Raw genomic sequence first — 16,432 nt, 5'->3', positions numbered from 1 at the left:
CAGCGCGAGCCCTCAGCAGCATGTCTTGCTCATCAGAGCTTAAATCACTGAAATCGAGCCCAGCATCGCAAGCCAATGTGCTGTTGTCAGTGTTGTCAACAAGGTCAATTGCGACAAGCATCGAAGATCATGTTTACAGTTCGGCGCACCCTTTTCCTTCCACTTTCGCACTACTGTCGGCTCTGTTTTGGCTCTGTTTCTGGCCGCGTCTGCGTTTTTCGCAATAAAGCCATAGCACCATCTGCGGGCAGCGTTTCACTCACCGGCGACACAACGTCACCACTCCTCGCTCAGGAGGGCAGGCGATTTGAACAGCGCTAGAGGTACGCGGACACTTCAGACACAATTTTCGCATAAAATAAGTCTTTTCTTGGCACAAAACAACAGTTTCGAGGTTTCTGTGATCATATTTTAACATTCCATGTTGACTTAATATTTGCCTTTCGTGTCCCTTTAAAAAGCTGGCACCAACATCACTGTGGTCCACCTTTCCTGCTATACTATAGCAAATCTTGTTACTTCAAAGATCAAAAGGCCCATGAAAAAATACACCGAGGAAGGTCCCAAAGTCCTGGACTGTACAGGGACCCTTGGTCAGTAAGCATAAAAAAAATAATAACTCCAACAAATTAAGCAAAACTCCAGAACTTCGTTGCAATTTTTGTTGCCAAGCATGTCCATTCGAGCATGCATTCACCATGAAAGCCACAGAGAATTGTTATTGTACTCACCTCTACAGTCAGGGTGCAGAAAGGAATGCGGTCATCACAGAAGGCCACCACATGGGCCAGTTCACTTATGAAGTAGCCCGCATAACGAGGTTGCTTGGCCAGCGTCTCATTGGAAGCCGAAACGAGCTGAGCAGAAGAAAGATGGGAAGCGGCAAAGTACCTCAGAAGTAGATTTATGTTAATTTTTTTTCAGGTGGAAAATTGTGATTTTCATATGCATTAAAGCATTTTTAAAACCATCAAAATTGAATCCTTGATTTACATTTTTATTTTTTCAATAACACAGTATATTATCAGGTATTGCTACGGATTAACTGCACTGCATGTCAAGCTGGCATATGAAGATTTCTTGCCTTGATGACTCAACAGCCAAGTTCAAGGCCAACTGCAACAAAATTTCACTTGGGCTAAATTGGCTATCAAAGTAATCTTGCCAAAGCCGCAGTGCTGGCAATTGTGTCTTTTTTATTAGCAGCCTTTAAATAGCACCTAAGCAGACAACACGAGCACCTGGCGGTGAGCAGTATAGTGATGCAGATATGGCGAATTGCTCCCTCGGCATTTGCTGGCTGATGGGTGTCTCTTTCAGCATGCTTTCTCGTTGTTGAAAGGATGTTGAGTGAGGCAGGCTTTCTCGCTGTTGAAAGAATGCCGACGCATTGCATGGTCATTGGTTGCTCGAACACATACAAAACACGAGCGATGGCTGTGCAGTACACAACGCTGCGTAGAGGAAAGCCGAACACATCTTTCCTGTCTCAGCTTTCAGGGCGTAATTGTGCACCACGCTGCAGCAGGCAAGTGCAATGCAGACCAGCCAGCGCGAATAAAACATGTAAACTGCACTTTACGAAGCTGCACAGGCTTCACAAGCACAGTCACTTACCAATGCAAAATCTGCTTGCCATCAGCTTTCCCAGGATGACTATAAGTATGCTCAGTTCTGCATGTGTGCTTCGGGATACCACGCATTCGACAGATCATACCGCCAAAAATGTAAACAAATCCAGTCATACTACCTTCATAGCACATGCTCATTAAAGGGCCTATTTGCACTGCTACATTTCACTTGTCGCCAGTAAAATGGCAAAATGAAAAAAAAATTGGCAGACTCGACTGTAGTTTACATGTACGTTATGAAAGCATTGCAGCACGAATAATCAATGCAGCACGAGATGCAGACACGCGCCAAGCTGGTGGGGCCTGAATAGCCCGAGATTGCCTTTCTCAATCTGCTATTGCCTGGTGTTTTAAGATTAGCCGCAATGGTGCATGAAAAGCAAAGGTAAGTTGTATTCAGGGTCAATGTTTTCATCATCTTCCGGTTGTGCATCATCTTCGAGGCATTTCACGTGTCTGTACCTCGGACGTGTCGAAGTAGAGGAACGAAAGTCTTTCCGTCACAGAGCCAGAAACACTGTCAGCAGGAACCGCATGCTGTGTTTGTTGCAAAGGAGAACGTGATACAGCGGCCATGGTGTAGATTGTGGGGATTTAGGTATGCCCCGGCACCTTTGTGCGAGCATTCACCTGTTCTGTTGTCCCTGCGCCTCTTCTTTTCCACTCACAGTGGTTTGTGGGGGTGGCTCTCGCAGAGTTGACCGCGGCGGCTGCAGCACTACAGCGATGGGCAGAGCAAGCACGAGAGAGATCTCTCCAAGAAAGCACTGGGTACGTACACGTTTTCCTCTCATCTGCCTTTGTGCTTCGGACTTGAGTTCACCTACGGTGCCTTTGCACGTACGGCGAGCATGTACCTCGTGCTGATCCTTTCCGGACAATAAGCTGAAGAGAGGTGCCTAGTGCTCGCGCGTGGTCGTACTGCACCGAGCTGCTCTTATCGGAGGTTCAAGCCAACGAAGATTGTCCGAGCTCTCGCGAGTGGGCCCACTGGTTATCACAAGAGCAAGCAGCATAGCCACAGGGACTTTTCCTAGCAGCGTGTTGCGGGAAGCCATCCTCCCGCAGCGACGTGCTAGCGGTGCCCCATTCTGTATTTTTCGCCCTTGGTGCGGAAGCCCTTTGATTCCCGCGCCAGCTTGGGACCGGGCGTTTGTGAAGTGTTGGCTGCCACTGGAGACAATAAACGGTTTCTTCTAAATAGCAGCAATACTGTGTTCTCTTGTGTGCGTAGTGCTCAATGCCCCCTCTTGCGGCCAGAGCGCGCGCGCAAAAGCGCACTAGAGTACGAGAGGCGATGGCTGACGCAGCCCTGTGGTTCGCTAAGTTGGAACCCGCCATGGTCAGTACCCCTGGGAAATACGAGACCTCCACAAGATGCAATGGCAAACGATGCCGGAATGCGGTGCCGCCAGAGCAAAACTTTAGACCCAGTCTCAGCTACTTCCCATTCCCTGCTAAAGAGGGCAGTAATTGCCGGCTCAGTCTAGGGAGCCTACATGCAACGCTGTCACCAAAATTTTGACCACTATTTACCACCAAATTTGGCAGACAGCCATTTGGGTCCCCAGTCTCGCCAGAAGTCACGGCGCATTCCTACTTTTTTTTGTCACGCTCTGATGTACCCATGCCAGCAGGCAATCTATTAAATTTCTTTTAGTTTTGCACCAAAGCGCACACGAAACCTGTATACATCTTTAATATACCAGTTGCTTTTGCCTTTTATTTTAACACATCAAACTTATTTTCCTATTGCATGTCGTGCAACACATATAAAGCAACAAGTTAAGGCATGATGGCGTGCTCGTGGTAGTATCATCTCACGCCAAGAATGTGAACTACATTAAGCATTGTCATTGCCTTCCACTTGCACGTAATATATAAAGGGTGTTTTTAGAAGTGTGCTGTATAAAGACTGTGCTGACTAGCTTGCTTAACTAAAACGTAGACGTGTCCGTGTACTGCACTCAGACACGCATAAGCCTCTGGCTGCCGCGGCCAAAGTTTATTAAAAGAAGTTAACTAGTTTCACGTCACCAAGGGTTGCGGGAAACGTGGTCTGTCAGCTGGTTTTTCGCCCTTTTGTGCCCCACATTTAACCCACCAATTTAGCTGGTGGCGGCAAGTACCCATACAAAGGCTGTCACCACCCTAAAACAGCGTTGCATGTAGGCTCCCTAGCTCAGTCTAGGGTAGCTAAGGTCCCTGAGCTTGGTCAGCTCAATGCACTTGGGTATGAAAAAGCTTGGGTATGAAAAACACCTATTTTTGCGTGCTTTGTGATGCATCCACTCGTACTTAAATCGTAAAATTTTGTACAGAGGCTACTGTAAGCCTAAAGTATCATAAACTGGGCTTTTTACACATGAAAATTTCATTGCAGTTGGCTTTTAATTATGTCTATAGATTTCGAACTTTTATATTTTGCAATGAACAAGGAAATAACTGTAAAACTCTAATTTCCACAATATTTCCCAACTTCAACAGCTGCATTATTCAAAACAATCGAATCTCCGACATGACACACAACAAAAATAAGTTTCAGAAATGGAATGAGGAAATAAAGGCAAACAATTTAGGGTTGGAAACATGGTATACAAAATTTTATAGGGTAAACAAATATTACGGCAGCTTGAACCAACCCAACTGCTTTTTGATAATTCTATTGGGTAGCTCTTCTATGATAGAGAGCAATGTTAACCTTTAAAACTATCATGTAAAACAAAAGGCTTCAACAAATTTTTTCTTCTAAATTGAACTTTGTAAACTCACCTTTCTCTTCCCACCAGCAGAAAGCAAGGACACTGAAATGTTGCGAGAATAACATGTTAGCTCGCGCACATCAAAATGCCTGGACAAAATAATCACCACTTGGAATAGTACTTTTGCAGGTAGCTATTTCGACCCATGCGGTCTGCCAAACTGTCAAATGTGCTGTGACAAATCCTCATGGCTAACTGTTATTTTCAATGAACCTTTTCGATACATTTCTGTTGATATTTACATTGTAGTTAAAACTGACTTATTTATTTATTTATTTATTTATTTATTTATTTATTTATTTATTTATTTATTTATTTATTTATTCATTCACATTCATTCATTCATTCATTACAGCGTCCCAAAGCAACACAAAAGCTATGAGACACCATTGTGGAACGTCCTGAATTTTGACCACCTTGATTTCTTTAAAGGGCCCCTCACCAGGTCTAGTCTAGTCTAACCTAACCTAACCTAACCTGTCAAAATTTTGACAAGCGCAGTGCATACAATGCGCGCTAACGATCGTGTCTGCTAAGTATTACATCACTATGCACCGCGGAAAGAGCTGAAATTTCAAACCGAACGCCGTTTCAAACCGAACGCGATCACACTCTGTGATCCACTTGCAATTGCCTCAGTGTTCGTGCAACACTGACTACCGCAAGTTGGGTGTCCTCGTGCACAGCGCGCGAAAACTTGCGCTGCGCGAAACAAGACAAACGAAACAGCTCGCGCTTGAGGCCATTACCGGAAGTAAACATCGGCCTGCACTCCGTTCGTCCCGTGCGCTCGAAACGTCTTTCACCACGCATGTTACCACCTCACTCCTCTTATTCCTTTTATGGACAGCGCAACCCGTCCGAATGGCGCACCGTGGACAACAAGCCGATCTGTTTTAACTGCCGACGCATTGGCCATATCGCTCGCGCACCTGCCGCAGCCGCTGGAATTCTCCGACACGCTATTCTTCTGATTGGCACCCTAATCACTCCAGCGTGTCCTTTTCCTTCGCTCCTTCTATGGCTGACCCATCATCTGACCCTGCGACACCTCTGACACGACCTCGCTACTCCCGCCCGCCTTCTCCCTCCTGCCGTTAATCTCGTTCCCCCCATCACACCATGCTCCTTCTCTGACCTATTCGCAGCACCCCCGACCGGAAAACTAGACAGTGCAGCTTCTGGAGATGGAGCTGCATCGACAACATTGGCACGAAATCCTCGCTTGACCTTACCCATGAACCAGAATCTTTTGGACATTCTCGTTGACAATGTTCCTGTGTGTGCGTTGATTGACACCGGGAGCATGTGTCCATTATGAGTGCTGCTCTTCGCCGTCGGCTCAGGAAAGTGCCTGCCCCGAACCGAGCTGTACGAGTCGCCGACGGAGGGACTGTCGCTATTGTTGGCATGTGCTCTGCCCGACTCACCATTACTGAGAGACACACCGTTGTTCTCTTAACCATAATCGAGCATTGCCCTCACAAACTCATTCTCTGTCTGGATTTCCTTGCTAGTCATTCTGCCCTCATTTACTATTCGGCCAGCTCACTTCGCCTTGACTTGCCTCTTCTTGCCGACCCTGTGGACCCACCTCCAAGCCATTTAAGCTGCATGGAATTCATTCGCTTACCGCCTAATTCTGTGGCACACGTCGACTTGTTTTCCACACCAGCTGTACCTGACTGCAATTACATGGTAGCACCAATTCCGGCTGTTATGCTTACACATGGTGTTACCATGCCGCACACTGTGCTGACAATTACTGGCAACCACACCTGCCTTCCCCTTGTAAATTTCACGCTAACCGCGCAAGTCCTGCCTCAGGGGATCTCGTTCACTATAACTAGCGCTCTGCAGGATAATCAGGTCGAGCCATTCACAGTCGAAGATTGGTATGGCTCAGCCCATACTGCGACGTCATCCCACGGCAGTGGTGACATTGAGATGGTTTCCTCTGACCTTACACTTGCTCAAGCTGAAGCCCTGCTGAAATCTGAAAAGCAAGAAAAAAGAAAAGAGAGAGAGAGAGAAAGAGAGGTGGGGCCCGTGACATATGCGTCACGCGATTCCCCCTTTCCGGCATGGAAGAATCCAGGGAAGAATTTTGCTTGAGGAGGCTAGACAGAGCAAGTGGAGAGAGTGTCTCTCTTGGCAGTAGCGCTTGCCTCCTGAAATCATGGGTTCGCCAGCCCTGAAATATTTTTATATCGGCTATTAATGAACGAATTTGAAAAATTCTTGCAGTAGAATGCTCCCTAGAGGGCACATATCAACTTCCAGTGTATAACCAAAATTTTCTATGTGATCTGGTGAGGAGCCCTTTAACATGTACCAAATGCTCAGTACACAAGCACTCTTGCACTTAACTCCCCTGGGAATGTCGTCATCAAATCAAGTAAGATAAGATAAACTGTGCCTTACTGTCAATTTTAGTGCAGGGCCCGTGCACAATGGCGAATGTGTCCAACTGGAGGAAGTTGGCCACTCGCAGAAATGCTTTGGGCAGTTCCGTTTCCATAGCTGTGCCTTCCTCAGAACTCCGGCCCACAGTGACAGTAGTTGGCACCGTACTGGATGGAACGGAAGATGCTGCCCCACTCCCTGACTGGCTCAATGGTGTAGAAGCTCCCGAAGGGGTGGCAGCACCACCAGTCATACCACTGGTGGGAGCAGAAACTCCCCCGCCAAGTGCGGTCACGTCTTCGTCTGGCAAAGCCTGTGGCTTCACTGTCATCAGGTAGTAGGTCTGTACAATGTCCAGTGGGTTGCCTGGGCTCTCCTTCAAGTCCACCACCTGTGTGCCAGATGGAATCCCCCCCCCAAAAAAAGAAGAGCGTGACGGAGCATATTTGTAAGCTCGCCCTGCAGCAAACATATCATCCCCTGCCTGTGCATGCCAACCGTAGGACAAAGATTTCTCCCAGCGATCTCCAATTACCCCTGTCTTATATGGGTAGAAATTCACCCGTATCAGCAAATTTCCTATTCTTGTCACACTACCTCATCCTCTACTTCCTTTGATTGCATTTGCCTTCCCTTGGTGATGTTATCTCAAAGGATGCAACATAAGAGGTTACAGGGATGTAACATACGAGACAGAAAGACATGGGTTATGGAGCAAATGAGGATAGATGGTAGTATACTGTGATTGAGATTATAAGGAAGAAGTCAAGGCAGGCAAGTTTATTACAGCAACAGAAAAGGTCCCTCAGCAACCAAATATACAAACAGCCATAATTTACAACAGGAGTTGCCAAACTGGATTCTATGGAACCTTTGCATTCACCTACTTTTTCTTTTGGTTCCATTTATACCAAAATCCAATGCACATCCCTCTATGCCTCTGGCCTCTTCTTCAGTACTGTAGCTTAAAACATCATTTTCTCGCCCCGCCCTTTGCAATAACACTTGTGCTATTCTAATTATTATATATGTAATGAAATTAGCCTAGCACTCCCGTTTACTGAGTACAAAAATAGAAATCTTACACAGTGCTGTTCATTTATACCCTTACTGTTTCTTGATGCTCACCTGGGATAGAGCACAGAGGAATTCTTTGGCACTTTCTGATGGTAAGCTTTTGGGAGCCTCTGAGATTACAATGAACATAGTATAGCCCTCACTGAATACCTTAATAACTGGCTTGTTTGCTCAGATGGCACTGTAGATTAGGACAATCAAGAGTCACTAAAATAAATCCAACCGCAACTTTCCTACCTGAGCTAGGTGCACAATGATACTATAAGGAGCTGCAATTGAATGCAGCCATCATAAGCAAATTCTGATTGTGCAGCTGATCAAAAAAAAGGAAAACATAGAATTTTTTTGTACAGCCGATCCTGGACATATCGAGCTCGAAGGGGATCGCGAAACAGTTTGATTTATCGATAATTCAAAATATAAAATATGCCTATGTGAACCTCATCTGATACTGCTCTCATACCGCGCACTTTCGATCCCGATTGAGCCCAACTGGGATCGAATTTCTCAACCACGATTGGCTCCTTGGCGCAAGCTATGGGAGAGAGCCAATGGCAGTCGAGAATTTCAATCTGAATTGGGCTCAATAGCAATTGAAGGTGGCCATGTGACTACGGCATGAGACCTCCACATGCCTTGGGCAGTTTCCCGAGATTGTGGAAAATGGGAGCTTAACGATTTGCCTCTCCAAGGCCGTTTTGTTCATGAACGTTGCAAGTCACTTGTGTTGCAGCGTTGTCGTTGATATGCTCATCACAACACTAACCCTAAAAGCCCGCGTCACCTGAACATGAGACCAAAGGGCGCGTTGCACGCGCGCCTTGTTGCGCATTTTATTCAAGATAAGGCAGAAATGGACACACCGCGGAAGCAAACTAGCCTGTATGGATACGCCCAGTGCTACCATTAACACGTGTACTGTGAATCGCATACGAATGCGCACGGCTGCATGTCCGTCACAACACCAACAACACGTCATTTGAATGGCCGATCATTATACGTGGTCAATGAGCCGGGATTCGGAACTGACTTCCTGTTGACACCAGTCGTCCGCAGCTATGGCCTAGTGGTAGAGCACCCGCCTCAGCTGCGGGAAGTTGTGGGTTCGATTCCCACCGCTGCCGGGCACCCACTGGTTCAGATGGGCACAAGCGTACCACGGCCTGGCGTTCTGCTTCCTTAAGGGGTGATACGCTTGGAAAAGGACCGCGCCCTAAATTCCCATCGGAACCCTCGTGAGCACAAAAAAAAAGTTATGTTTGGGCTGCTCCTATGGCGGCCATTTCCCATGTGGTGCCTCAAATGCACCTATTGAGGTGGGACGCCTTCGGGTTGGAGACAAACACCCCTTTCCAAGCGTTGAGGTCCCATAATGGCCGAGCACCAGACCAGGCGCGCACTTGTGCCTATGTTACCGGTAGGTACCCGGTGGCAGCACTTGCCTCCCACAGCCACAGCGGATGCTCTTCGACAAGGCCGTCTGTGGTTGAACAAACAGGTGCGAAGAGATAACTCGTAAATCTCAATTGGGCCACCTTTTCGAGATGTGACCCCCACGAAAGCCGAGAACCAGGCCAGGGAACATCTCTACCCATTGCAAAAAGCCCGTGGGTTTCGGCGGCACCGGGATTTGAACTTGGTACCTCCTGCATAAGAGGCAGATGCTCTACCGCTAGGCCACGCTACGGTACTTCTCGACTGTCCTAAAAAGTCCATGCACCTTTTTGCATGCTGCTCAGCCCTCCGATACCTCGCAGCCGCTATGTCCTTTCGTTCTTGACCCTTCCCCTCTGAGCCCCTGCATCGGTGACTGCCAACACTACATACACGCTGTTAGTTTCGAAAGCGGCTTTCGGCTTGCAGAACGTCTGACTACATTACAACCCATGTGTAAACGTGCAAGCACAAATGAAACGCCTTTAGCACAGGGCCCGCATATAGCACATACTATGAGTTTTGCACACTGCTGCCGCAATGGGGGCTCTGTCCACGAAGTGCGAATGTGGCGTGCAGTGGTTTTCTTCACTTCAAACTGCAATGTAAAGATCCACCCAAGTGAAGGTTGGAGTCAGATTCATTTTGGCCAGTTGCAAAATTCTAAAATTCCACTCGCAATAACGAACAGCCGCAGTTTACACGAGCAAAACTGAGAGCACCCTGCTCATCTTTCCTCCATGGCATGCACTGCGTTTCAGATGAAATCTCTTGTTCAACAGCATCTGCCAAAACAGTGCTGTTTCAAATTTGTCGGCATTAAATATTTCTGACGACACGAAAAGCGATCACGCCTCCATTAAAATAAGTGCACTTGCAGGCGTGCGGCTCAGCACAGCGTTCGATATATCGAACGTGACAATGAACAGGAGTTCGATGTACGCGTAGTACATCGCTATACTTTTGCATAGGATTTTCAAGGGGATTTTACAACTGTTCGACATAGACAATATTTCAATATATCCGAGTTTGATTCATACGGGATTGACTGTAGTTAAACCCAGCCACTGTATATTGCCATCTGAACTGTGTTATGTCTCAATTATCCCACATTTCAGTTGTAGCCTGTCAATTATGCTGCAGCATTGCCTGAATTATTTGTAGAGACCTTTATTTAAGTTGTCTCAGGAATGTTCGTAAGTAGCGAACATTACATTCCAGTTGAAGGGTACGTGTTGTGTCAGTCAGCAGGCAATACCATAAATAACTACCGTAATTAATGGCAAACAGTAAAAGAGAAGGCTACTAGAAGTCGCGTCCAGCAGATCCACACAGTCAAAGTAACACTAAAGCCCAGACCACACGTACGCTTGCGGACGCGCGTAAGCTCGCGTCTACGCGCCTTGCAGTTGCCGCGCCTAGCAAGGAATGGCGGTTCGCATCCACAAATATGCGCGACAGCGCGCGCTCACTGGCCTCACTTGTTTACACCTTGGCAGACGCCACTTCGTATTTCGTTGTTGGCAGTGCTTCAAAATGCTTCGATATCTATAAACGTAATTGTTATCTTTTTGGAGCTGTTAAATTAGCACAAAAAGTGAAGAAGGAGCACTTTCTTGCATGGTATAATTCTGCTTAACTGAGAGTTGAATGTACCGCACCGTCGCTGCGTAGCCAGGCGCGCGGTAACTGAGAGGAGCTGATCACCGAGATCGTGCCGCGTTTCGACGCGTACGAGCCGTGCCACACCGTCTGCGCATGCGTGGGCGCGCGGACGCGAGCTTGCGCGCGTTTGCAAGTGTAGGTGTGGTCTGGGCTTAAGCTTTAATAGAGACTAGACAGCTGAAGGGCTATGATTTTTAAAGGAAAAGCATAATAGAATGAGAACAGTGTTGGTACACGTCCTGTCTTCCTTTCCTTCCTGTGCATTGCTTTTGCGCTATTTCTTTCAAGGCGCAAGTGCAACAACTCCCCAATTTTCATTACTTCCACAGTGGGCTACGATTCCTCAAGGCTGTTAGGCAGTGCAGCACAAGATTATCTTCCACAATTGGTGTCTGACGGAAGTACCAAAGCTGTCAAAATGATCACTTAGTCAACAAAAACCAGACACGACAACCTTGCACAGTTGATACTTTGGCACCCACCACATAGAAATTCTGATGCTTGCAAAGCTTGACATAGAGGGTGTGCGGGCCCAGCTTGCTGGCAATGTGGCCCCGCGGAACCACCAAGGGAATTGTTGTGGTCGTCAAAACAGGCAGATGCTGCAGCGTCTTTTCGCAACGTTTCACTGTCATCCAAAACCTGCACCACGCACACCGACACAAGCGCTACGACAACATGTTCGGCACAGTAAGCTAAAAATGCAATCAAAACTCTATGTGGACAGTTACACTGTAAACATGATTACTAACAGATTATATTTCATCACACAGGTATGCAGTAACTTTGGCTTTATGAGTTACTGCACAACACCATGATAGCATTTCTTTTTCTTTTTTGCCTACATCCTGTTCTTGCATTGCTGAATATAGTGCCATAAAAGGTTGAGCATCGAATTTAAATATTAGATATTCTTGTATGATCACCGTTTGTTTGTTTGTTTGGTTGGTTGTTTGTTGCAAATTATGGCACAAAATCAGTATTTCAATTTGTGGAGTAAACAAAAATATGTATGAAGCATTGATTATACAGAAACCAAAGTTAAATAAGAGTCTAATGAATAACAATGATAAAAATGACAGCATTTTTATTATATTAATGTGGAAACTAATTGGCAAGCTGCAGTATTGGAAACTGCACTTAATTTTATGTTCAAACACAATGTGATTACCTTTTTTTTTTATTACCAGTGGTTGACTACTACTAAACAATTGCACTTTCGTGAGCTGGTGGTTCCATAATTTTAGAGTAGTGGCACCAATCCTGACCTATGTTTGCAACTTTTCCTCATTAACAAAAGCTTTGTTTTCAGTACAAGTGATACAGTGTAGACCGCTTATAACGTAAGTCGCCGGAGTCGCAAATATCCGCACTATAAGCGGTACTGCACTATAACCAAAGCAACAATTTTTAAGGCCCGCACATATGCAAAACATGTGCACTGAGCCGCCACGCGTATGCGACAGTCAAGGAATGCGGCTAGAACGTTTGCATTCAATTTACAGTCGAATCTCATTAATTCGAACCAAATCACGCGGCGGCGCCTCCGACCGGCATTGCTCCGGCACCGCCATAGAGTAAAAGCTTAGGAGAGACCCCTCAATGTCGCGCGCGAACAAAGCAAAAAAAAAAAGGAAAAAAAAATGCGGCGGAAATTTCACCCTCTCTCAATTGGCAAGGTCGCCGATTCTGCGTTGCGCCGGAACATGCGTGTACGCGCCGTCTCAGCAACGCTACTGTAGCCACGCATAGAAAATGACAGTGAACCCTTCTTTCTCCTTTATGCTTCCTCTACTTTCTAGTCACGTGTTGACCTTGCACGGTGCGGCTACGGCGCAGAGGGAAGCAGCGGCGCTGTCCCAGGCTGGCCAACGAAACTGCCCACGCCGGCAAATGCCCGCTTCCCGATAACGGCAGAAAACGAAACTTCGGGGAGCTGGCGCCGGGCCGGCTGGAGCGGCGGCGCCTGCACGGCGGCGGGCGTGCACGGTGACAGTCGAAAGTGAGGGAGCTACGAGGGAGGGCGAGGGGAGCCACCGAAGCGGCAGAGTTGCCGAGGCGAAATCCGCTTCCTTTCTGCCCTCCTCCCTCACATTCCACGGTCTCCGCGTGCGCCCTTCACCGTGCTGTGCCGGCGCCGCCCGCTCCCTGAAGTTTCGTTTACTACCGTTATCATGAAGCGAGCGTTGGCCGGCGTTGGCAGTTTCGTGGCCCTCGCTCGCTATGCGCGCCGTGATATTTCAGGACTCGCACTCAAGCTTCTGGTTTCAGCCTCACTGGCTGTTCGTTCGCACCACGTGCCCTTCTACTCCACTTCGTCTCTCTTTCTTCCTCTAGCACTCCTTCGGCCGCCCATTTGAGGGGAGCGTTCGCCGTCTCCGCTGACTTCCGTACTCCCAGGCAGCCGCACTGTAACCAGTATTTCGTTTCCCGCAACTGCACTATAAGCGATACGTGTATACATGGAGTGCTATGGGAAAATTAACAGGCGTCTGAAAAGACCACACTATATCCGGTCCTGCACTATAAGCGGTTACATTATAAGTGGTCTATGCTGTATATTACAGTTGTCTTCTATCCATGTTGTTCAATTTTACCTTTCGTGTCCCATTCCTGTCCCTTTTAAAAGACAAAAACCGAGCGGCCTAATTATTAACAAGCTTTCTTGTGGAGATTTACATTACAAAAACTTGCAAGAACTCTTCTTATCAACTATGGGTAACCTACCTTTGATAACGTGACACAGATTAAATAAAGAATCGGCCAGGACGTGCCTGTGAGGTGAAGGAGTGGACAATGATTTCAATTTCCCAACTATATAAGCATTTCTCTTCAGATCAGGGCTCTCTGTGACATGATTACCATGTCACAGAGAGCCCTGATCGAGCCTTTTCTGATGATAAATGCTTGTATAGTCGAAAAATTCAAATCAATGTCCACTCCTTCATCACAGGCACGTCCTGGCCGATTCTATATTAGGTGCAGAAAATGAGCACGCAATAAATGTTTGCAAATTGGCCATTAGCTTCCTTACCTCTATCTGCAATTTCCCCTCCTTATCACAAACAATTACCACCTTAATCTGGCCCTGTTGGCTCCTCTGTCGTAACACAGCTTTGTCAATAACACGTATGATTCTCACTTGAGATCGATCAGGAGGCTGTCAAGCTTGCTGGTATCTTTGTTGAGTGCCTCTTGGATGTCACCAATCATGGGCGGATCTGGTTACACAAAAAAAAAAAAATTAAATGTATGGAAATGGTATGCAGGAAACCACACATACAAGAACACAGCTAGAATATTATGAAAGCACACCTTGAATGGTGCCCCTATACAGATAACATTGACATACGCGCCTGACTGCAGAGGCAACGACTAGTATATTGCAAGTACACATCACTCAGTGCAGGACGGGCCTGCATGTATTGGAAGTCTCTCGAATGTTATCGATGGTTCTATCCGCTCTCTGTTGTCACCGAACCTTGTGTAATTTGATTGCATGCATGCGCGACGCAAATTGTGTAGTACTTTCTGGAAAACACGCCAGCACCAGCGATTACTCTGGAACCTTCGACTCATATACATGACTCATGTATAAAAGCCGAAGCGCTAGACTCGCTGATCAAATTTCGCCGACCGCCGACTGTGTTCGCCGTTATCGTTGTTCTTCGAGTGAAGCTATTTTTGTGGGCACAAGTTCGCCCAATAAAAAGCTAGTTTCATCATTGCCAGTATTGCTGCTGTTTTCGTCATCATCGCTACTACGTGGCAATATCTACTCAGAAGCACTTAACAGCAGCTAACAGAAAATGTCGTTGATGCACAGTCTTGATAAGTTTCTTGTAAATGCCAACAGCACTAACTTTTTAAAATAAATTTTACAAGCTGATTTTTGTTCCTCTTATGTACTAACTTAACTGTTACAAATAGATTACCACTACATAAAGTGCCAAAAAAAATTGTGTCAGTTGCATACACGCTGACAACCTCAAAGGGATGTAAGTTTTTAGGCACGTAATTTCAGAAGTGCAGACAGTGTGATGTCAATTGCAAATAAGAAATACCTTTTCATATACAGTACAAAAAAGGAACAACCAAAAACATTTTTAAAAGATAACTTTTATTTTACAAGACTGCATGTCTGAAATTCAAATCTTCCTCTTGTAGTAAATACGGTCGAACCTCGATATAATAATGTTGTGCAGCAAAAAACTTTGTTACATCGCGAATTTCGTTAATTCGAGGCTTTAAAGTTTCAGCATTTAAAGAACTTCACAAATTCCCAGAGTATTCCTGGTGGATAGTATCTTGTTAGTAAGCACTTATAAACAAATCGCAAGAATGTCGGGTCATAATAGCCCGGTTATGAGCTCCAGTGCGTACGTTATAGATCACGCCAAGAGCAATGCATTGACGTGGCTCACAGCGTCCGAGATTTGCATATGCTGCGTCGCACAGTGCAGTATATCTTGGACGCCATAGCTGACCGCCAGCCCTAGACGCGCGTGAAGGTGCCAACCATTTCGGCACCGGTCTTTGCATTTACCATGGAGAAATTACCTCCAAGATATGGCATGTGGCCCGCGCACGGACGCGCACACTAGGAGGAGAAGGCAGTAGGCGGCGTAAATACCCTACTCCCTTTTCACACGACTTGGCACTGGATGCGTCAGCATATACGGCCACCAGTGTTTCTCGCGATGTGCAAAGCTCGCTATCTGCCCACATTACCAGGAACGCTGTCGGCCGCATACATTGACAAGTCCGCGTCAAGTAAAATCTCATAAAAGTGATAGTATAAGTAATATCTCTAAAAGTGATCGCTCAAGAATATCACGCCTGTGTGCTTGGTGTCTGTGGCTAATAAAGCGCAAATGGCGACAACGACGCACAACTTTCATTACGAAAGCTTATTAAAGAAAAAAAGTTTCTCTTCAGTGAAGGTAAACTCAGCACGTCTAATTTTTTCTGATTGCGAACATGGGAGGCAAGCTTTATTTTTCTTTTATAAATCAGGGGGGACGTTACACTCAAGTACACTTTTATTTTCTTACTTAAAACTAAAAAAAATTGGGTACGTGCTAGATTCGGGGGCGCGTTAAAATAAAGTAAATATGGTATGCCTTATGATGACATGAAAACCCGGGTGTCGCTACAAGCAGAGTGAGAGAAGTTGTTTTGCTACATTGCCAGCGGCTCCCTGAAACCAAAAGTATCAAAATGACACTTCTGGCCTAGTCCATAGCCTAGTCAATCCAGCAGTCAGCGACCAAGCTAAACAGGACAAGCCAAGACAAGCTATGGCTGGCAAGCTGCAAATTGGCGTGCACGCCATGCAAGTCTCATGCATCTAACATTTTTTGTTTAACATAATAAATAACTATAGTGTCTTGAACGTCTTCTTTTACGAGTTTTTGTCACTCAACGTCATTAGCCCTTGCTGTCTGTCCCGACGTG

General features: G+C 46.3%; 1 protein-coding gene across 2 annotated transcripts in view; it reads right to left on the bottom strand.

The window, feature by feature from the left end:
- LOC119443076 (mediator of RNA polymerase II transcription subunit 14) overlaps nucleotides 1-16,432 on the bottom strand; it is a 97,265-nt gene that overhangs the window by 46,531 nt on the left and 34,302 nt on the right. For both annotated transcript variants that reach the window (XM_037708223.2, XM_049662568.1), the window contains exons 15-19: nucleotides 14,118-14,196; nucleotides 11,458-11,617; nucleotides 6,818-7,190; nucleotides 4,404-4,435; nucleotides 732-857 (exon numbers count right to left, since the gene is read on the bottom strand). In XM_037708223.2, the coding sequence (XP_037564151.1) occupies nucleotides 732-857; nucleotides 4,404-4,435; nucleotides 6,818-7,190; nucleotides 11,458-11,617; nucleotides 14,118-14,196 (770 nt within the window). The remainder of the gene's footprint in view (nucleotides 1-731; nucleotides 858-4,403; nucleotides 4,436-6,817; nucleotides 7,191-11,457; nucleotides 11,618-14,117; nucleotides 14,197-16,432) is intronic.

The sequence above is a fragment of the Dermacentor silvarum genome, chromosome 2, assembly GCF_013339745.2.
Source record: "Dermacentor silvarum isolate Dsil-2018 chromosome 2, BIME_Dsil_1.4, whole genome shotgun sequence".
Classification (NCBI taxonomy): domain Eukaryota; kingdom Metazoa; phylum Arthropoda; class Arachnida; order Ixodida; family Ixodidae; genus Dermacentor; species Dermacentor silvarum.
Note: the sequence above shows the minus strand (reverse complement) of the source record. Positions and strands in the feature narration are given on the sequence as shown.